The sequence below is a fragment of the Monopterus albus genome, unplaced genomic scaffold, assembly GCF_001952655.1.
Source record: "Monopterus albus unplaced genomic scaffold, M_albus_1.0 scaffold40.1, whole genome shotgun sequence".
NCBI classification, from domain to species: domain Eukaryota; kingdom Metazoa; phylum Chordata; class Actinopteri; order Synbranchiformes; family Synbranchidae; genus Monopterus; species Monopterus albus.
This window is the reverse complement of record NW_018127920.1, coordinates 11,915-35,034: the sequence shown is the minus strand read 5'-3', so window position 1 is coordinate 35,034 and position 23,120 is coordinate 11,915. Positions and strand designations below refer to the sequence as shown.

Sequence of the window (23,120 nt, the reverse complement as noted above, 5' to 3'; positions counted from 1 at the left end):
AGTGTGTAACATGTGTCATGTGCTGTATGTGCTGAGGGAAAAAAGACATTTTATCTGATCTGAGATTAGAGTTGGTTATATTTGAAGTCATATTTTAAACAAAGCATTGACATTAATATTGAGCTTGGAAATAAAAGTTTGGCAAAATGTTCTCAACTAAGGTCCAGTTACCAGCTTTTTTTGGAGTGTTCAACCTTATCACGCAAGCTTCATAGAGCTTCTTCTCACCCATTTAGGCTTAAAGCTAAGCCTTTTCCAGAGGAACTGTAATAACTTTGTGGATTCCCTAAAGTCTCATGTGCCACCATCAGGTCAACGTTGCATCTTTTCCAATACTTCACATTATGACCAAATACCTGCAAAAGTGTTAACATTTCCATCAGTCAAAGCTGTGGCTACTTTGTGTTTGTTAGCATGCTAACAGCCAAAGTTAGAACTGACAGAGCTGCTTTTAGTCTCATTTGAAATACAAAATGGCAGTAGCAGTACTGCCCTCCACCCCCAAGTGTGTCTTTATTTTCAGTGCAGCTTTACTGCCATATAAACATGGTTAATTTCTGTTCCTTGTCTTTGTAAATTACATTCCAGTTCAGGGTTTGTCATGACTTTGTGAAACATCTGTTTCCAGTTTGTGAACTAAGGCTCTGTAAAGGATTTTAAATGAGGAACTGCACACTGCAACACAACATTCTATGCATTCTCCAAAGAATATGTTCAAAAACACATAATCCTACATTTATAATACAACTGGTGGAAGAATCAGCATTTGTGAAAGACTGGATATCAGTAAGGCATGTTTTACCAGTCCGATTTAGGGCTGGTGAAATGTCAACAACAGCACACATACCTGAAAATGACCGTAGACCAGAGTATATGAGCAAAGTGGAGCGGTGATAATTTCTGCTCCTCACTCACGGAGCTGTCCCCCCCCACAAAAGCTCCACTCATAATCGCTCAGTGTTTGACTCCTGCTCCACTTAAATCACACCCACTCACTCTCCAAGAAAGGGGAAACAATCTGCATGTATTTTACTTTTAGCTTAAACCGTAGCCTTACATCCCAAAGGACTAAAGTACAACAACTCTTTTTTTCCAAATAAAAATGATTTATGTCAAATTACAGTTAGGCCTGTGTAACAAGGAATATAACACAAAAAGTCATGTGTAAAATTCAACACTCTGTGCCCTGTTCAAAATCCCCCTGCCCACGTTCTGCTCCACTCACATACTCTGCTGTAGGCTCACTAAAATTCTCAGTTCAAGTCTTGCAGCTACAGTACTTGCACACTGTATATGAATCCGGTGTCTTGGCTTTTTGCTGTATACAGTATGTGAGGTGATTTCTGCTGGCAGGCAGAATTGTTGAAGACCTCTATTGGAACCATATGTTCCTAAGCTCTGTGTACCATGTTTTTGCTGGTGAATGTATTCTGTGTAGTCAGTTTGTGGAGTGTAGAGGAGCTGCGACCATACTGTAGTAACTAAAAACTATAGCGTGATTTGTCACAGATGGCTGTGGGCAAGATTATAGTAGGTAACTGAAACACTGATTCTATGGTGTATATTTTCTGTATGTTATCTACTTTGGGCACTAAGCAGTAGTTTTTGTTCAAAGTAACTTGTGAGGGGTGTGGACTTATGATTGCTGATGGTCCTTTGGTATTTGGCCATTATCCATTTTTTCAGACTTCTCCTCAGCCAGTAGAGCTGGAGGAACCTCCCCTAGGGTTGCCATTTGGCAGCCTTTTCAGAATAACAGCCTGAGACCAATGGAAAAGAGTTAAAACAAGCAAGGCCCTGATCTGAACATGTTAAATAATCAAAAATAGTGGCATCCTGTTGACTAAATTTAGGGCACTAGGAATAAAAAAAACAAAAACCAAATAAAATGTGTTTTCATTTGGTTGACTCAGGCTGCTGGAGCAATACTACTATCCCCTCTATGAAGAAGGGGAATAATTACTTTGAACAAGCAGTATTCTGATTATTTCCTTCCTTGCATCCTCACTTTGTAGTGAGAATTTTAGTGGTTTCAGACAGAAATTTAGAAATTATGTTTATGTCTGGGTCAGGTTTGGACACCTAGGTACGCACTTTAGCTTAACAAGTTCAAAGTAACTTGTGAGGGGTGTGGACTTATGATTGCTGATGGTCCTTTGGTATTTGGCCATTATCCATTTTTTCAGACTTCTCCTCAGCCAGTAGAGCTGGAGGAACCTCCCCTAGGGTTGCCATTTGGCAGCCTTTTCAGAATAACAGCCTGAGACCAATGGAAAAGAGTTAAAACAAGCAAGGCCCTGATCTGAACATGTTAAATAATCAAAAATAGTGGCATCCTGTTGACTAAATTTAGGGCACTAGGAATAAAAAAAACAAAAACCAAATAAAATATGTTTTCATTTGGTTGACTCAGGCTGCTGGAGCAATACTACTATCCCCTACTATGAAGAAGAGGAATAATTACTTTGAACAAGCAGTATTCTGATTATTTCCTTCCTTGCATCCTCACTTTGTAGTGAGAATTTTAGTGGTTTCAGACAGAAATTTAGAAATTATGTTTATGTCTGGGTCAGGTTCGGACACATAGGTACGACTTTAGGCTAAACAGCTAGAGAATACAAACTACATACAAACTCAACTGTGTTGGGCTTGTATATAATATTAAAAAGGAGAAACAACTCATTTTTCCGCTTAGAAATGAAACGTTGAATCCATAAGCAGAAAAGCACTACCTTGGTCAAATCAGTACACTTCTACTGCCTTTGTCCAATATCTTATAGAGGCTAATGTTTGCAAGATTTTGATAGAAATGCCTTTGGAACAGGATTACAAAATCACTTGCATGACTTCTCTATGCCAGCGTACACTAAATTTTTTGAGACAGAGCGATAGACACATGTCATACCTCGCCACCAGGAGGCGTGTTTGTTGTTTCAGGTTGTTTTGTCCCATTCTGCTCACTCGCAGTCCCATCGCCTAATGATGTCTGAAGAGGATCTTGGGAAATGGAATTTAATAAGCCATTATCCTGTAATTGCCACTTAATGACCACACTGACCACTCTTCAGTAAACTTTAGATTATTTAGCTTAAATATCCTCATTAAACTAGAAAGCACAGCTTTAATTGCCCAAACACAGACCTAGTCAGTTAAAAGAAATTCACATACAACACATTATATGCTAATGCTAATATAGAAGCGGCGACTACTGCTTTGAAGTGATTCATCGCTTGTTCCCCAGCTGTAGGTGTCTTCATATTTATGTCCTGTGGTTCTTCGACAAGCTGGCATTAAATCATTTGAGTACATCCATTTTATACAGCCGTAAGTCATAGCAACATGTTATTTTAAATTGTCAGATTCATTTGTGTGATTTTAGTGAATTATATTCAATGCAGAACATTCTCATCTGGTACCAATACATTTTTAGCTGCCATCTTCTGCCATCTGTTGTGTATTAATATAACATTCACAGACTATGATTAAGGAACTCTTTTCTTGAGGCTGCACTAGTCATATATTTTTATTAATAACAGAGCCAGGAGCTTGAATGTGAATAGTGGTGACCATAATGACCACAGCAAACTCTTCAACTCTGCCCTTCCCTCAGCTCTATGAGTGGTCGACAGTAACATCACTCTAAATGAATGCTAAAGTTGCTCAGTGTCTGCTCCATTTCTAAAACGACATATAAGCCAGTTTATAGTCTAACATACAGCCTCTTCAGAAAGTATTCGGACTGTGTCGTGTTTTGCACATTTTTGATTTAATTTCACATAGATATTCTCTTCAAAGACCTTGTGGTTTTGGTTGCATTCATCCTTCCCTCAATTCTGACCAGTTTCGCTGTCATTTTTTGATCATTTTTTCTCAATCCTTTAAATGTTGTTTGGTGAACTCCAAGTGGGCTGTCACATCCCTTTTACTCAAAGTGGCTTCTGTCCAGCCACTCTACCATAAAGGCTTGAAAGATGGGGGAATGCTGAGATGGGCGTCCTTCCAGCAGGTTTTCCCATCTTTGTTTTCATTTTGTCTCGATGGGTTGCTGAGTGTAGACTGATGGGCAAAAAATGCAATTTTATCTTTTTAAGATGAAATCTACAATACAATAAAGTGAGTAAAACATGAAGGAATCTGAATACTTTCTGAAGCCTCTGTATATATTACTGGAATTAATTAACTTTAACATACAGTGTTCACCTACACAGTACTAGCACTGTTAGTCATAAGATTCAGACTTGATTTCTAAAGAACTAGTGTCCTTTCAATTTCTCAGTAGATATCAGAGACCAGATGCAGCAGTGTTTTGCTTCCTGCTTCCTGCCTACATATGGAAGAATGATCACATGACCAGAGGGTAGTGGTATTCCAAACTGAGAAATTATGGTTTGAAGCAATAAAGAGCTTTTGTAATATAAAATGCATAGTACAACCATGAAGTAGCTTCTGTGAATCAGGGCTGAGTTGCAGCAGATTGAGGCCCCTTCACCATTTCCGTCCAACTCACCCCACTAATAACTTCTCCATCTGTGCCAGTTCTCCTCTTAAAGAAGCCTTCCTCACAGTGTGCTGAAGATGCTTTACAATTTGCTTCTTTTCTGTAGTCAGAAGGTAAGTTTTGTCTGCGGTCCATCTGAACTGTAAACAGGAAATTAATTAAGAGGAATGAAATGGATGAGAGGGGCATGAGGACAGGGAGGCAGGGAACTGGCATGTGAACCAACCCTGGAACAAGTTGGGTCTCTTCTATGCTGACTTTGAAATAAAGTAAATAAATAGCTGTAATATTTTTCTGATTGTTATTTAAGCTCTGTTGTATGCACAGGAAGTTTATGCTCAATCTGTGAGTGGGAGAGGTCTATGCAGTGTTTTCTTTTTCTTTGACATTCAGTCTTGATATTTGACCACAGTCATGTTCATGATAATCTGTTAGTGCCTCCGTGTCCTGTTTGGCTGAATGTTTAGCCAGTCTACGTTTACTTGAATGTGACTCACACCCTTGGGCACTAGCATGTTTTTGTGCACGTCTGCCACCGAGTCATGTACTGTATAGCCAGTAAACCCGGACAAGGTCATCATCCCCACATTTCCCATCATTATCATGGACCAGCATTTTAGCCTGTACACAGTTATATCCCCTGCAGTCCAGACCTCTTTGCCTCTGACTAAAATGATTAACGTGGTTATCTTCGGGAGAAAATAGCAGGGGTTTGAAAGACTGAAGATTTGTCGTTTACACTCTGGCAGCATCTGCCCTTCCCTGGAGGCAAATGCCAATTTTGGAAACCCTCCTTTCTCATTATTTAATGTCTAAGCTCTTCCTGGCTGAATGTGAAAGGAGTTTTCACCAGCCCATCTGTTGAGCAAAGCTACCAGCCCACAACCCACCCCCTCACCCCTTCCAGCCAGACCGAGTTCCCTCCCCTCTGCAGCCTGAACTGTCCGTAGCACAAGAATGAGGGTTTGTTCTATGGGAGAAGAAAATATTTATTTAATCTCTGAAAAATGTCCAAGAGGAAAGGCTCAGTGCTTATTTTTGACAGCCTGAGTCTTGCTGACATGTCCAGGGCACTGTCTTCTGTGTGTATTGATAAAGCAAATAATCTTGGTATCGAAGTTACAATTTAAGATAGAAAGATGCTGAACACAATGGAGTAAAAGGGGAACACACCGAAGCTGTTCTGGAGACACTTTACTAAAAAAATAGTGTTATTCACTTTTTGTTTTTCCTTTCATTTGTCACCCATCTGTATTCCTGAATTGAAATGGGGTAGTTGTACGTAAATGAATCAAAACATCATTTGAATATATGTTTGGAAATTAATTGCACATAAACATGAACACAATTTACTGTATATGACAAACCACATTTCAGTAAGACAAACAAGCATTTGTTGCTAGGAAAAAATAATGGGCTTATGTTTTTACTTCAGTGGTAAAATTCTTGACATGTACATGTTTCTCGACATATGGCCCACAGAACCTTGATATACAAGTGGAGGACGTGCGCATACGAGCTATCCTGTCTTCATACCGTAAGCGGATCCCTGTAACAGAGGGTTATGTGGAGGTCAAGGATGGTGGTAAATGGAAGCAGATCTGTAACACAGAGTGGACCCAGTTCAACAGCAGAGTTATCTGTGGCATGTTTGGCTTTCCTGGGGAGAGGAGGTACAATGCCAGAGTTTACACGTGAGTACTGCACTATAAAAACTCAGCTCAAATGGAGGTGGATTTAGGGTGTCATTCATGAGTGGCCACTTATACAGAAATGCTGTAGTATTATAAAGTATTTTGGAACAGTACGACCACCAGCTTAGTGCTGCGACTCAGTGGGTTTTGTTGGATAATGACAAAATCTTCTCCAGATCAACTCTGATCTGTTTTTCCACAGTTTGTTACCACACCCACAAATTGGTAATTACAGGTTAACCAGTTCCCCGCAGCCTGGCATGCATGCATGCAAAACATAAAAGTACATACAGTCTGGATTTGGTTTCAGTGCAATGACTGGATGAGGTTACATGTGTGCGTTTGTTTATACTGTTTTAATGGTGCAAACGTGAAATTTAGAAACTCATTTGCCAATATATTATTTTGCAAGTCTGGCGGTCAGTTGTCTGGACTCTGAAGTGTTTACCTGGCTGGTGTCATGTAAGAACCTCATGCCAGGTCACCCAAACAAATCATTTCCCCTACCATGTGAACGCAGGTACGTCAAGCATCACAGCAGACATTACAACTTCAAGCTGATGCTCAAAACATAGTAGTTCTTAATCAACTCATCTGGGCCCTGACCCAAATTAGCTTACTGTAGTATTTTTTTACCCTTTACCAAAAAGGGTTCTGCCTCAAAAGAGGTGTGTTCATTAAAATAACCCTGGTCAATTCACAGCAAACTACTGTTATGGCAAACCATATATATGTATGGGTGCTTGTTCGGACTAAGAAAAAGGCAGAACTCGGACTCAGGCTTGACCAGGTAAATGTATTTTAATAAACAGAACTGAGAAGTGATCAGAATCAGTCACGTCAGCCGATCTCAGGACAGCGGGGAGTGCTGGGATGACTGGACTGCTAGAGCTACAACCCAAGGTTGTAGGAGAGGCGCAGCTGGCTAAAGAAAAGCAGAGGATGAGAATGAGTAACAGGCATGCTATGGTAATGGAAAGACTGATAGTTATACTGAGGACCTGAGTAGCAGAATTTACTGGCTCTAGGCAGGTGAGTGTTGTAGGCTAAGAACACAGTCCAGGGGGAGGTGTAGGAGCTGGCACAGGAGATCACTGGTCCGACGTGCAGTACTACCGTCGTGGTGAGGCTCGGGCTCGCAGCAAACGGCAAGCAGGTAGTAAGATGATGTGCAGAAGGCTGACAGTGGAGATCCAGAACCATGCAACCAGTCCCAGCAAGAGTTGGTCTCCTCGTCCTGAGGAGTGTCACCTGGAGAAACAGTTCACAGTCCAGGCACCAAATTGTGCTGATACAAAAATGGCTGATACCACCAAGCAGAGGGTACTCCCATCCTTACCACAAGTCCACAGAAAACAGTTCAAACAGAAAGTGACCCTTCAAAAAACAATAAGGGCAATCAGTTCGTTACTACCTGAAATCAGGTCCTACAATCTAGAATACAGGTCATACACAAACAATCTTAGTCATGAGCGCAAAGACAGGTTACCAGCACAAACACAAAAGATCATCTGGCAACAAGTGCACACCAATGCTCCCTTTAAGTACTAGTCTGGTAATTGAGAGCAGGTGTGCCTCGCTGCCTAGAATGCATTCCCACCTGTGTGGGGGCGGAGCTACTGTGACAGCCCGTGCCAGCTGATGAAGTGCTGGGGGTGGACAGGGCCACGGACATAACAACTACAGTATACAACTGAATGCTTTTAGTACTCCAACTCTGTGATATCTGCAAAATCTTAGGGTTAAAAATTAAAGCAAACATTTAACCATCACAAATAGTCCATTGAGTATAATATAGGAAGTCTGCCACCAAAAGGAGAGTTGGTGTTAAAAGGTTAAAATACTTAGGGATAACCCTGAATAATACAACTTCCTTTGTGTGGGTTACATGTTTGACATCACAGGGTCTTACACACTGAAACCCAGCCTGACTCCTGTATATCCAACCTTAATGCATTCCACAGCGCTGTTGTAATGTGTGAGAGATTGCTCAGGGGACTATATTGTGCTAATACAAGGAAAATTATAGCCAGACAGCCACAGGTTCATCTCTGCATACACAAAACCTCCAGCACTCACATTAACCTGGGCTGGAAGTTTCCTCTGCTTTAGGTAACCACAGCAGAGCAAAGCTGCTCCTCGACTTTCCATCTGCATGTCAGCCTGCTGCCGCTTCAGCCCCATGAAACGTGCACTGTTCTTACAGTGAGCAGTGGTGAGCCAACAGATACCACGGTTTTCATAAACCTGGGTTTGTCTTGATTCTGGTACTGGACACCTTCTAATTTAGCCTTACCCAGAGTCACTTTGGGGAGTTAAATTAAATGTACTTATGAAATATGGAAGTGAAGGTTCACTGTGTGTGTACAGAACAGTTTTCCAAGTTGGAGATTTTTGGTTTCATTCCGCAAAATTACAAGTGTTCAGTGTGTTCAAGCATAGTGGCAATACCTCTGAAACAGTAATTATAGTAAAACAGATAATAATAGTGATTATAATTCAAATAATGTTGTCATTACAGTGTTAATTTAACCATGTTTATTTTGTTGGAGTCCAGCGTGTCAGTGACATTGACATTAATCTGAGGTTTTTAAAGCAGCACTACTGCACCTACATAAAGTTGGGAGACCTTTATTTAAAAATAGAATTGATCATCCATCACCCATTACTTTTTGAAATACACAATATACAGCTGTTTTCACAATATGTGTAGTAGTAACCATGGCAAATACATAAATTGCCACTGGCATGTAAAATCAGTTTCCCCATTACTAGTGTGCATTGTGATTAAGTTTCAGTTGAAAGTAGTTGTGGAGAGTGACACTGACGTTGATTAAAGCTGGGTTAAGAGGTCAGTCTTCACAGGACCTCTGGTTTATTTGGTCTTGGTTCCATTTGAGCAGTCCTGATATGCATCGTGCCTGTGTTCACATTGTTTTAAGGAGACAGCAGAGCCAGTCCTCTGGCTGCTGTTACATGTAGCTTCCAGTCTGCAGCTTCCACCTCCCCAGCTCCGAAATGAAAAACAAATGCTGCCTGTTCCATTTTAATCACGTTTATCATATACACCTCTGGCATGACACACAAAAACAGGACATGCCGTTCTGCAAATGAGGCTCATTAAAAACACAATATGGGCTCATCAGTAAATGGAGAGGACTAGTTCCTCAGCAGGCCTGAAAAAGTATCATTAACCTCACTTTGTTCAAGACAGTGAATGTTCCAGCTGTTAGCTGAACCTTCACTTTTGGTATTACTACATCATTGCCCTTGTCTAGGTGTATGCGTCAAGACAAAACACCGTGAAAAGTCTCATCATTTCACTTCAAGTTGTCAAGATAAAGCACCCTGAAAAGTCTCATCATTTCACTTCAAGTTTTGATGAATGTATTAATTCTAAGTTGATCCACTGGCATTTGATTAGTTTCCAAACAGTGTCTAGAAACTCCACTTCATGTTCAGCAGCAGGTTAATGAATCGCTACTTTATCATCCACTCACAAATTTCAGGGCACCTGTCTGAAAGTATTTTATAAAAATGAATTGAGAAAAGAGCACAGACATTTTTATGCACAAATCTTTTTTTAATACTTAAAAAATTGTGTAAACTATGAGACACCATGGTGATGTTGAAGAACCTAACATTAAAACAAATCTAGCATTGTTTACACTTTTTTGCTAACTACTTAATTCCATATGTTTATTTTTTATGTTTTTGTTTTGATGTCTTCAATATTAATAGACAATGTAGAAAATACAAGAAAAAAAAAACATCAACTGACAGGTCAAATTTGGAATGGTCCTGCACATTACACAGGTCTCATTTTGATAAAAATACCAAATGGCTGGTTAATATAGGCCCATTCAAGCTGAGATTCTATAATCATTAACACATTGTAAACTATGCACAACAACTTTGAGTGTGAATCATGTCATAAATGTGTATGATCCCTACTCTGTTTATTTGCCACTGCACTGATTTGAAAGCAATTGTGTTACCAGTGTTCTTTGTGTTTCCAATGTGTTGAACTGTATGTCACGCTGGACGTCATGTTAAACGTCATGCATGTAATATAGAGATGCTCGGATCTGTGTAAAAAGAACACAGGGGCAGCATTATGCCTTTTTTTTGTTCAGTGTAAACAGGCAAAGTCACAGCTTAATGCCAATACAACCGCTGTCTAAAAGAGCCTTAAACCTTTGGTTTTTTTTCTCCTTCATCTGTGCAGGATATTTGCTCGCAGGAAAAAGCCCTCATTTTGGGACTTCTCTGTCAACTGCACTGGCAATGAGGCCCATTTGTCCAGCTGTAAACTGGGCCATATTACATCACTGAAGTCCAATGGGACCTGTGTTGGAGGACTGCCTGTGGTGGTGAGCTGTGTGCCCGGGAAAGCCTTCACTCCGACTCCTATGACGAAATTTAGAAACGCCTTCAGACAAGAGGTAAAAGAGTTACTTGTCACATTAAAGAACATACTGTATATGAATTTTAATCATTTTTAAAACCACTAAATAATAATGAACTTATTTATTCATGAGTGTCTATTATTGTCATTCAGATTATTCCAAATATACACCTAACTAATATCTCTGTACAAATTATTCTTTTTTCCATGTCCTATTCAAGCAGTCATGAAACTGAATTAGGCACTGAGTACTGTCTAACTTTTACAGACTCTGTCTCCTGTGTCCCTGCATGACATCAACAAACTGGAGGGGTAAATAAAGTTGATGCAGGAAATATCTGCTGTGGTAGAGTTCAGTTCACTGGCTCTAACGCAGTGGGAGGGTGCATGAGCTGTTTTGGTTAGACATTAGCCATTAGAACTCTGTGTGACTTTGAGAACTGCAGCTGTAGCTGCTTTGGACATTACTTGTTGAAATGATTTATCACTATCTGGGGGCGGAAAAGATGAAATTGTGTAGTAAAAGTCTTGGGACAGGGAACGGAAAAATCTATTTCCAGAAAGCATTGCCAGAGTTAGTGAAAAGATCTTCTTCTCAAATGTCTCTGAGTGTGAAACCAGAGTTCCAGGGTCAGTAAAATGCAGCACTAGGTTAGTTGTCACATGTTGCATTCTAGTTACTTGAAAAACTGAACCCAGTTTTATTCACTAAAACATTCTTCCTCAGGTAGCTCAGGTTGTGAACTTGAACTGTAGAAGTACCAAATTGCAGAGGTTGATTGATTGCTCAGTTTTTTTTAAAGGGCTGGCTTGTTCTCTGCTCAGATCTGAGAATCCCAGATGAAAAATGTGCTCTGTCTTTCCTCCTGACATGCCTGTGACAGTGCAGCAGCGGCAGCTGAAGAACTCACTCTTCAAGTCTTAACATCACATGTGTAAAAGATCTCAAATGTGCTACAGTTATTTGGGGATTTGGTGTTGTGTCATTAAAGCATGACAGAGTGACTTAGTGAGCATTAGATGTCATTTAGCTTGATCTGGGGATATTAGTCAAGGTTTGAGCAAGACACCTGCATAAAATAGTGAGTGAACCATTTGGAATTACCTGAACTGGTCATAAAATGTGATCTGATCTTCATTTATATAGACAAATACAATGTGCAAAGAATTGTAATGTTCATGGCTTTGATCTGGTGGAAAAAGGAAGTGTACCCTTGAATTCAATAACTGATTGAAGCTCCTTTGACAGCAATAGTGCTTCCTGTAGGTGTGGCTCAGACCTGCACAATGTTCAGGAGGAATTTTGGACCATTTTTCCTCACAGAGCTGCTTCAGCTCAGACATATTCCCAGGATGTTTGGAGTGAACAGGTCTCTGAGTTCATTTTACAGCATCTGTCTTGGGTCGAGGTCAGGCTGCCGTCAACAACTTTGGGGGAGGCCTTTTCACATGTGTCATCATAACAGTGCCTCCATGCAAATGTCTAGGGCTATAAAGAACTGGTTTGTACCTGTTTGGAATCCCATCCAGTACTGTTGGGATGAATGGAACGCTAACTATGACCCAGGTCTCAACATCAGTGTCCAGCTTTTCTTTAAAATGTTCTTTTGGTTTCAAAATTTGGTGGAAAGCCTGGACCCAGAAGAGTGGAGGCTGCAGCAGCACATTAATGCCCATGAGTAAGGAATCACATTCCAAAGGTCATTAAGCTTACTCCAACTATAAACGACCAACTCAAACTTTAAAACAAGCTAGAAAAAACTTTTTTTCTCTGACCGTCTGACTCCATCCACGTTCTGCTGTGAGGTATTTGCCTGCATGCTCTCTGTCACGTTCCACAGCTGAGTGCAGAGCTGGGAGAGGCATGCCTCATGCCATATGTCATCACTTCCACCACACTCAGTAAATCCACTCAGAGGAACCTTATCCTGAAAACATTTCAAAATACTGATATTTACCATCTGGAAAAAAACCAAGCCAACACCTATTGTCTAATAAAATAAGTCGATAGCTAGCGGGAAAGTACATAAAGTCTATACAGTAAAATATTATTTGCGCAGTACTTTTCAAAGCCATGGTTACAAAGTGCAAAGGCCTATTGGATCTACTGTATGTATGCTCAACAACTCAGTGGCATATGGTGGAGCTAAGGTTTGGAAGTAATTAGAAGGGTTTTGAAATCAGTCCTAAACAGGAAGACAGTAAAGTAGCCACATCCGCCATTATCAGGCACTCTGCAGAGCTTATCTGCTGGTTTAAACAAGAATGCAGCACACCACAATAGTCAAGACAAGAGGATATACATGAATGGATGATTTGTTGTAGCTGCTAGAAAGATGAGAAGGGACAGAGCTTATCAGTTGTTTCTCAATTAAGATGAATAACTAATGTGTTTCTAAGTTCTACTGGAAATCAAAGGTGTCCCCAAGGTTTCTGGAAACCTGCTTTAAGTTAGTTGCCAAGAAGACACCAGATCTGTCAGATTATTACATAAATTGCCATAATGCACAGAAATATGCTCATAACAAAAGAAGCCAGAAAAGCAGCCATTTATCACATTTGAGAAATGTGTGAAAATGTTCCTGATAAGCAACTAATTATCAAAACTTTTTAAAGTAACAATATCATAGTAACAGCTTCAAAATCACCTTCTAATACGGTGAATGGCAGCTCTGCTATTGCCACTGTGTGCCTAGATTATCTGTTACTGCACCGTGTAACTTTAGATCACTGTCTCGGGGACCTCACGTGATAGCTGAGTTTAGCTTTACGGCACTAGACCTTTCTGCTAGCTCAGTATTCTTGTATGCGAAGACAAATCCCTACATCTCAAGCACACTTGTCTGTTGGCAAGGACACTAGTGTTCCACTTGCACATTAAGAGCAACTGTGTTCTCCTGTCCCTGAGAGTTTGGACAAAACTTTAGATGTACTAACTTATTACAATCGCCCTACTGTAATTGTGAACAAGCTGTGCTAAAGTTTGGATGTACTAACTTATTACAATCACCCTACTGTAATTGTGAACAAGCTGTGCAACAGGACATTGACTTAAGCACACACGTAGCAGTAAGTAGTATGGTGATTAGTCAGAAAACATCTGGCCCACAGAGAGATTTGTATGTTTATGATCTGTCCAATCAAAGCATTCCCAAAACAGCAGACCCCCAGAACTAGAGAGTCACTGGAGACCAGCCAAAAAAGAGAGAAAAAGAGAAAGAGAGCAAGAAACTGAACAAGACTAAATATAAAAGTTTTACTCATTGGCGAGAGCTAAAAATAACCCTGTTAGAGTTACTAACTGCTAATATCCTCTGCCCTGATGTTAGCTGTAAAGATCTGCTAACACGAAAACAACACCACAGCAGAGTGTACATCTCTGCCAGTTTTATTTATAAAATACTTCAATGGAGGTTGTAACCCTGTCAGTGTTTCGCATCGTTAGTTTCAGTTTTTTGTATGATGAATATTATAAGGCTCTGTGGAGGAGGTGTAAAGACAAATTCCAGAGTCCACACATCAAGCTGTCTGGGCTTTACTTTGTAAATACACATAGCTGTAAGTCAGATTAGACTGTGCTACTAATGTGTTTACTTGTAAAATTAAACACTTCCAGTATGTCTAAACAGTTAATGGGAGAACTGCATATATAGCATCTTCTATAAACATGAAGCCACCCACTGTGCTGCCTCAACTTTCTCATCAAGGAAAAGCTGATGTGCCAACCTTTCAGCTGAGTCTGTTATTACTGAAAGAACCAGAATAACCTAAATATGTGGTTTAGAACATTTTAGCTTGTCCAGTGATTTTGAGCTCTAACAATGTCTCCGTTTTTCCTCTTCAGCAGCCCTTGATTCGTCTTCGCGGTGGGGCCATTGTAGGGGAGGGCCGAGTGGAGGTGTTGAAAAACGGAGAGTGGGGCACCATATGTGATGACAACTGGAACCTGCTGGCTGCCACTGTGGTGTGTCGAGAGCTGGGCTTCGGTACGGCAAAGGAGGCCCTGTCTGGAGGTCGCCTGGGACAAGGTATACTGGTTTAATATCTTCACTGGTACTTGTTTTTTTTTTCCTGCAACAGGGGCTTCCCAGCAGAAGAAAGAAATGGCTTAAGATTTTAAAGCGTTTTTCAATTAAGCTAATGCATAATAACAAGCCTGCAAACTAAGGTGTACTGCTGCGCTCAGCTCTGCCACAGCACCCTCTTTTTCTTTGATAATTAGCTGTGTGATGCAGCCAATAGGAAAAGCATAAAGCTATGAAATGTGAGCAGCATTTTTCTGTACAGAAACCTTAAAAACAGCGTGGGTAAGTACACAGTAGACATGAAACGGAGTTCAGAATGACAGTCTTTATCGCTGGAACAACAGTACAGTATGTTGTCTACATGGCACATGATGGAAAGTTATAACTGTTTAGCTAAACCACATATTCCAAACATTTCGGGCAGTAATTCTATCCTTTAAGCTTTCTACCCCATACCACCCCTGTGTGCCACTGAGCAAAGTATCAGGAACTCACATACAGACCTGACGATAAAAGTGATTTAGCTCATTGGAACAGGATTAATTACCATGGCACAGGCCAGTGAGGATGGTATGAACTCAGATACCTCTCAGTAAGGATTTATGAAGATTCCTGTATACTGAGTTCGAAGGTTGGTGCACCGCCAGAGAGAAGTAACAGACAAACTCAACAGGGCTGTGGACAGAGTCAATACTAAAACATCAACGTCTAACCCATCGCTTTCTTTCCAGTGATGTGTGGCATAAAATGTGTCTTGTCATTTGGATGAGATTGATCTCTGTCTATACATAGATGAAGTTATTTAACACTAAAGCTACTTTCATTGCCGTAGGTATGAAGTGTGAAGCAGTGAAAGGCAAAGCAGGTTTGGAAGTTGGGACCCCAGCACAACTAAAATGTGGTTCTGACCTACTTCTAAGTTACACATGCAACAGACGGGTGACAAATGAAAGGAAAACCCAACATGAAGTGTCTCAGTGAGGTGCTGGGTCACCAGAACAGCTTCAGTGCTCCTTGGCATAGACTCTCCAAGTCTCTGAGCTCTACTGGAGGGATGAACACTGTTCTTCCAACAGATATTCATCATGTGGTTTTTTGATGATGGTAGTGGAGATGCTGTCCGACATGTCACTCCAACATCTCCCATAGGTGTTCAGCTGGGTTTAGATCTGGTGACTGTGAAGGTCACAGCATATGATTCACATCATTTTCATCCTCATCAACCCATTCAGTGACCCCTCATGTCCCGTGGTTAGGGCCACTGTCATCCTGGAAGAGACCACTGTTATTCAGCTTGGTCCTTTCATTTCTTACCTGTCTGCACAGTCTGTATCTCCCCTGATATACAGTTCTCAGTGCTGTCAATAGCCAGCTCACCTGTTTGTAGGATATACTATGCAAAAGGATACTGTATTTTTTTCCCTAAGGGTATACCAGTAACCATCAGAAAGAATTCTGTACAGCATAGTACTTCTGAATAGGAGGTGTTTCCTTTTGCAAAAACAGGGACACGTTGTACATTGCTGCATATTCCAATGATATTAGCCATGGAAAATGTTGAAACAGAAGGAATGTTCCATTCCCAGAATCATTTTCCATCATGATTTCTCATTAGTGGCTCTGTTACCCTTCATGGAAAACAAAAAACTCAGAAGGAAATTTAAAAAAAGTCACAGATAGCAGTAGTACACAGCATCTTGTGAAAGCTCACTATAAATGAAAGCACGACTGATTGGTACATACCAGCTGTTTTAAATCTTTCCATGAGGACTCGAATGGAGCCATTTCATTTTTAGAGTTTTCAGTGATTGAAAACTCTTTTTTATTGTGACATGAAATAACACATTTACAGGACAAAGGACATAGCATAGAAGATAAGACAACAAATATTAACATAAGAGACATAGGGATTATTAAATTTTGCTTGCGTGTGTGAAAGTGTGTAGTGTGGGGTGTCCAACTCGATGCAGACTGATATGTAGTATTTTTTAAAGAAAAATAAAATTAAACCAAATAACTTTATAGATTTGTGTACTGGTGATGCCCCTGCCCCGAACCACCAGCATGAGGTGAGGCCACCACTTGTGGAGCTCTGGAGCAGCTCAGCAGGGTGAGGTTGTCCAGGGCAGCAGGACAGCAGCGTCCTTGTGTTATGGTTAAGTTAAACCTTCCCTTTGTTTTTTTGTTCGTCATGGTTTATGTTAATAGTTGATTGTTGGGTCAAACAGCTCAGGGTCAGCCCCTGACCTTAACAGGAGAGACCTGATTACATGCCCCAGTGCATGCATTTGTGTGGCCTGATTGAAAATCCTCAAAATCACTTTGGATTTTAATTTTCTCTGACATTGCTGTGTTGAACTTAAGATTCTCCAGAATGTAGTACCTAACAAACTTTGAGGGAGATTCCCAGTCACTTTACAAGGGGCAGTGCAACAGATTCATTTAAATACTTTATCTTATAAATATTTAATATAATAATACATTTACATTTCAAAGTGACCCGGGGGAAGATCAGGCTGAGTTGATGAACAGGCTAAATACTGTATTTGCTTGCTATATGAAACGATCAGTCGCTCTCATATGTGTACAGTAAGCTCTCTGGAAACAAGGGAAGGCAATTAGTCTGGGGGCTCACGAGGTAGGGCCATCATTTCTTGACCAGCAAGTTGGTGGTTCGACTCCCGGTCTCCCCACATGCCTAAGTGTCCATGAGCAAGACACTGAACCCCAAATTGCTCCTGGTGGCTTGACTAGCGCCGTTGTGTGGCAGCCTGTTGTCATTGGTGTGTGAATGGTGTATCATTTCCTATAAAGCACTTTGGCCAGTGCAACACACTGTGGAACAATGCGCTATATAAATACAGTCCATTTATCATAGTCTGGCTTTGTCCAAAAGTGACAAAAATGTCCCTAAGCTATTTTTATTTATTATTACGTTTTTGATTTTATACCAGAGCCGTAAGATATGACACATATATTTCTCAAATTGTATTCTATTTATCATTTGTTTTCACGTCTCAGATTCGGTGAGAAGCAAAGGAAAAACCCCAAAGCAGCCTTTCTAAACCCTTTCTTTTGTTTGTGTTTTTCAGGTATGGGCCCGGTGCATATGAATGAGGTGAAGTGCTCTGGTTTTGAGAAGTCTGTTACAGAGTGCGCTTTCAACAAAGAGGTTCTGGGTTGCAGCCATGAGGAGGATGCAGGTGTCAGGTGTAATGTCCCTGCTATGGGCTTCCAAGAGAGGGTCAGTCCGAGCTCAAAGACCACAGTAGCATATACTGTATGAAACACCAGCAAAGTGCATTATTGACTAGTTGGTTCTCCATACAAGAACAGTGTCTTCCAATTGCCAATTACATACTTGTTTGTCCATTTTTATACCAAAAAGTGAACTGTACTGTAGTATCTTCAAATAACTGTTGGAACACATCATACATCACGTGTCACTGAGTCATCTGATAATGTGGGGTCCTTCAGTGGACTTAGTCTTTAAGTCACTGCCTCTGTTGGGTTTTTCATGGCCACAGCTGCGTCTGAATGGAGGTCGTAACCCCTATGAGGGCCGTGTGGAGGTGCTGGTGGAGAGAAACGGCTCTCTGGTGTGGGGGACAGTGTGCGGTGAAGGCTGGGGAATCATGGAGGCCATGGTGGTCTGCAGACAACTGGGCCTGGGCTTCGCCAGCAATGCTTTCCAGGTACAAGTCACGGCAGCAAGGCAGGTGGAAATCACTCTCTGGTTCTTCCAGTCTATCAGACTGAGACAAGGTTTGTCAGGAAAAGCTCAGATTTACCCAGATTTTTCTTATAAAATAGCATTGTGTTGCTAGGTCTAGATCTTCAGTCTTTAAATTCAGTGGATTGTGTGGTAACACTTTGGTTTACAACTCCACAACTTTTCCTGGAGCTATGTCATTTGTTAATAATAGGAAAAACCAAGGCAAAGATGAGACAGTTCTTTGAGTTGAGTTTATGAGAAGTTACAGATTTTGAGATTTTTAATCCAAGTAAATATAATGAGTTATTAATTTTAGAGACGTCACTATCAGCAGCTCATATTAATTACTTCAGTTGCCAATTCAACATATTAAACAAGACTGGTTATTATTAAAGCAACAAGAAACCTTATTAACTGACTTGCTTTACTGATAAAAGTTTAATTTTTCAAACATTTTTCTGTTTTGTCATAGTAATATTTTTGTTCCATGAAGTAGTGTTTTCATATACTTCCATATAGTTCTCAGTGGACTACTGGGTGGACGTTGGTGGACTCCACTGTCCTGTGTTTCTGCTGTATGTGTATAATGATGCCAACAGTAACAAACAGTAACTGTATACACCTGTAGTAGATAAAGATCACTTTTGTTTTTAACAAGGAGAACTTGGGTGTCTGAAATATATTTTATAGTGCAGCATGATACTTATAAGCATAGGTGGGAAGAGGCCTTTTAAAATGTCTGCAGAGTTGTGGAATAAAGAGTAGAGACTTATGAATGGTTTGTGTATCAATAGAGGAATGAGAGGTATAGGAGTGCACAGTATTATGTACATCATATCTTCATATGGCAGTTCCATCAGACAGTATAGACATGAGGACACATGTAAACTGCTGACTGGTAACAGACTAGCCATCTATTTGATGTGATGATATACTGTTATTTCAATGCCACATCATCAATACAATAAATGCCCCATTCTGTAGAAGGATAGTGGTCAATGTGTAGGCTCACCGTTCCTCACAACAGGTCACCTTTCACAAGTCTCTGAACAGGGCCCAAGTGATGGCTTGGCATCATTACAATACAGTATTTGGAGGAAATGAGATGAAATTGTCCTTTCTGTCACACAGTTTTGCAGTTGTTCGTTATCATTTTGTCATTCTGTATCCAAAATCCACGTTGCTGGTAAAATAGTGATGGATAGAAGCCACTAAGTGGCATTGAGGAGTCTACGGATGTTGATTGGTTTTATGCTTCTGCACTAATACATTTTAAAAGCACATTTTTAATTTTTACTCCATTATATTTATAGATCATTTAGAATTATATTTAGTTACTTTAACAATAATACAACATATGATCAACCTACTGTACATACATGTATGTACCCTAACTCCATGCCTTTTTTAGATGAGCATTATCTGTGTCAGTGCTCAGATCTAACAGTAACATAAAGCATAATAACAACCTGACAACATGATGCCTTCGGCTTGTGGCCATCAACAACATGGAGGCATAAAAAGCTAATGACTAGCTGTGATCAGTGAAACACCTTTGTCATTTCTGAAGGGGATCACAGTGAGTGGATGATTGTAATGTCAGTTTTTATAAAAAGCTGTGACATTAAACATACTCATGCACACTGTACAGGTATGTGTGAAATTTCACCAAATCCACAATATACACAGTATGTAATCAGTCAGAGAGCACTGCATCAGAGGTGGATGTTACCCTAATGACAATGGGTTATGTTTCTTCGACAGGAGACGTGGTATTGGCCAGGTGAGGTGAGTGCAGACGATGTGGTGATGAGTGGCGTTCGCTGCTCTGGAACTGAGATGTCTCTGTCCTACTGCTTGCACCATGGGGACCACCTCAGCTGCCCAAGAGGAGGTGGACGCAATGCCGCTGGAGTCTCCTGCTCTGAGAGTAAGACGGCCAAATTTATGTTTTCCTAGGTAAATGCCTTTGAGAGGTGCAGTAACTGTTAAAAACAAGGTGCTGAGAAATCATCGGATGTTTCATCAGTAAAGTTTGTCTCTGCCCATTTAAGATCTTGAACACTGCACAGTCATGAATCATAATAAAAAAAGAAAAGAAATAACTGACTTTTCCACTTTTAATAGCAGCTGATGTTTACGCTGAAAAGCTTTTACTCTCTTGCTCTGCACATTGAGTTTTAATTCAAGAGATGAAATGATTTCTGCCTCTGGAGAGCTCTGTCTCAGAGCAATGTTTGCATAACTGAAACTCCAATATCGTCGTGATTCACAGGAGGGCTCTGCAGTTTGTAACAGAAATCACAAATTTATAACCCCAAATCAGAAAAAGTTGGGATGGTATGTCAAATCAAAATTAAAACAGAAAATGGCGATGTGGAAATCATCAGTGTCCTGTATCACATTGAAAACAGTGTAGCAGCACATTATTTGATGTGATACTTCATCAGTTTTATTCTTTGTTCAAAATCAACACTCACTTAACACACGACACATTCCAAAAAAAGCATTTACCACGGTGTGATGTTGCCGTTCCTTTTCACAACACTTACTCGTAAAAGAATGTAGGGACTGAGAACACCAGGTTGGACACAAGGTTTAAACCCAGAACTACTGCATCACCATGCCACTTTGGCTAGTCTTAAGGTGCGCAACAGTCCTGGGTCGTCATTGACACAATTTTTGTTTCAAAATGCGCCACACATTCTCTAGTGGAGACAGGTTGGGACTGCAGGCAGGCCAGTCCAGTACTCACACCCTTTTCCTCCACAGACTTGGTAACGTGCTCAGTATGAGGTTTTGCATTGTTTTGTTGAAATATGCATGTGTGTCCCTGGAAAAGATGTCATCTTGAAGGCAGCATATGTTGCTCCAACATCTCTGTGTATTTTTCGGCATTAATGTGCCATCATAGACGTGTAAGTGACCTTTGCCAAGGCACTGACACAAACCCAGACCATGACAGAGCCTGACTTTTGGACTTGTTGATGGGAACAGTCTGGATGGTCCTTTTCGTCTTTGGTCCAGAGCACACGATGTCCGTTTCTTCTGATTGGTCTGACCACAGTACACATTTCCACTGTGTGATGGTCCATCCCAGACACCTCTGAGCCCAGATCAGTCGACTGTGCTTCTGGACACTGTTGACATAGGGCTTCCTTTTGGCATAGTACAGTTGTAAGCAGCATTCATGGATGTAACTACGTATTGTAGTGCCTGACACAGGTGTGCCAAAGTCATCCAATGTGGTTATAGTGCTTATAGAAGAGTGACGATTCTTGATGCAGTGATGTCTGAGGGATCAGAGAGCATGGTCATCCAGCTTAGGCTTGTGCCCTTTACAGACTGAAATCCCTCCAGATAACTTGAATCTTTTAATGATGTTCTGCACCATAGATGGTGACATATCATTGTTTTCATTGTAATACAGGACACAGATGATTTACACATCACTATTTTCAGTTTTAATTTTGATTTTATATATTGTCCCAACTTTTTCTTATTTAGTATTGTATTTTTCCCATGCTACAGTTTTTTTTCTCTCAGTCATTTCTATAGGTTTCTAAATATATTTTGTCTCCATCTGCTTGGCTTTTTTTTATCATCCTGTCTACAGCGGCCGCTGATCTGGTGCTGCACCCTCAGGTGGTGGAGCAGACCACCTACATGGAGGACAGACCCATGCTCATGCTTCAGTGTGCATATGAGGAGAATTGTCTGGCCTCCACCTCCAGCCAGGTCCCAGCCAACTCCTACCGCCGCCTGCTGCGCTTTTCCTCCCAGATCCACAATAACGGCCAGGCTGACTTCAGGCCCAAAGCTAGCAGAGAGTCCTGGGTGTGGCACGACTGTCACAGGTCTGTGCCACAGAGTACAAGGATTATTTTATATGTGTTCTATTCCACATTTCATCATATAACAGTTCTACTGTACCATTCTTTTTCATTTACCAGACACCACAGCCATCTGCTGAAAGGTGCTGAAATGATCTCTGCCACTCTTTTAAACCTCCAGTGAACTTTAAAAGAACTTAAGATATGGTTATTTTGCTTTCATTCCAAGAGAGCGAGATAGAGTTGAGTGCAAACGTTTGCATCTCTTTACTTCAAAATGGCAAAAGGAGTAAAACAAAGAATCTTTTTCTCATCAACATAATATTTAATGCACATTCAACCAGTACCACTGTTCCTTCATCAACAGAAGTAATAAAAATGGTCAGGGAGTGTATAAAAAGAAAGGTACCTTTATCATATCAGTCCAAAAGTTTGCATCCCCCTCTATGAAATGTTCTCCAATACTTTGTATGTCCTCCCTAACCTCCTCCAACCTCAGTGGCCTCTCTCTGAGCAGTGTTTGGATCCTCTCAGGTGTAATTTTAGCCCATTCTTCATGGCATTCTTGTTCCACATCTACCAGATTTTTTGGTTGTCTGCTATGTACAGCCTTCTTCAAATTGAAAAACCTGCAAGCTTAAGGATCTGAGTGACTTTTACAAGGGCCAATCTGTAATGGCTGATGACTGGGTCAGAGTATCTACCAAACTGCAGGTCTTGTTGGGTGTTCCTGGGCTGCACTGGTTAGTAACTACCAAAAGTGGTCTAAGGAAGGACATCTGATGAACCAGCAACAAGGTCATGGGCACTCAAGGCTCATTAATGTCGGAATGAAGGCTAGCCCGTCTGCTCCAGCCTCACAGCAGAGCTTCTACAGCACAAACTGCTGAAAAACTTAATGCTGGATATGACAGCCAGGTGTCAGAACACACAGTGTACACCCCTTC

General features: G+C 40.7%; 1 protein-coding gene across 2 annotated transcripts in view; it reads left to right on the top strand.

Annotated features, from left to right (window-relative positions):
- loxl2b (lysyl oxidase-like 2b) overlaps positions 1 to 23,120 on the top strand; it is a 41,009-nt gene that overhangs the window by 11,961 nt on the left and 5,928 nt on the right. Inside the window, exons 4-10 of one of the 2 annotated variants that reach the window (XM_020599334.1) lie at positions 5,981 to 6,192; positions 10,421 to 10,637; positions 14,448 to 14,628; positions 17,718 to 17,869; positions 18,153 to 18,320; positions 20,105 to 20,270; positions 21,957 to 22,197. In XM_020599334.1, coding sequence (XP_020454990.1) covers positions 5,981 to 6,192; positions 10,421 to 10,637; positions 14,448 to 14,628; positions 17,718 to 17,869; positions 18,153 to 18,320; positions 20,105 to 20,270; positions 21,957 to 22,197 — 1,337 coding nt within the window. Of the gene's footprint in view, positions 1 to 5,980; positions 6,193 to 10,420; positions 10,638 to 14,444; positions 14,629 to 17,717; positions 17,870 to 18,152; positions 18,321 to 20,104; positions 20,271 to 21,956; positions 22,198 to 23,120 lie in introns of both variants that reach the window. The other variant, XM_020599333.1, reaches the window with a different exon arrangement.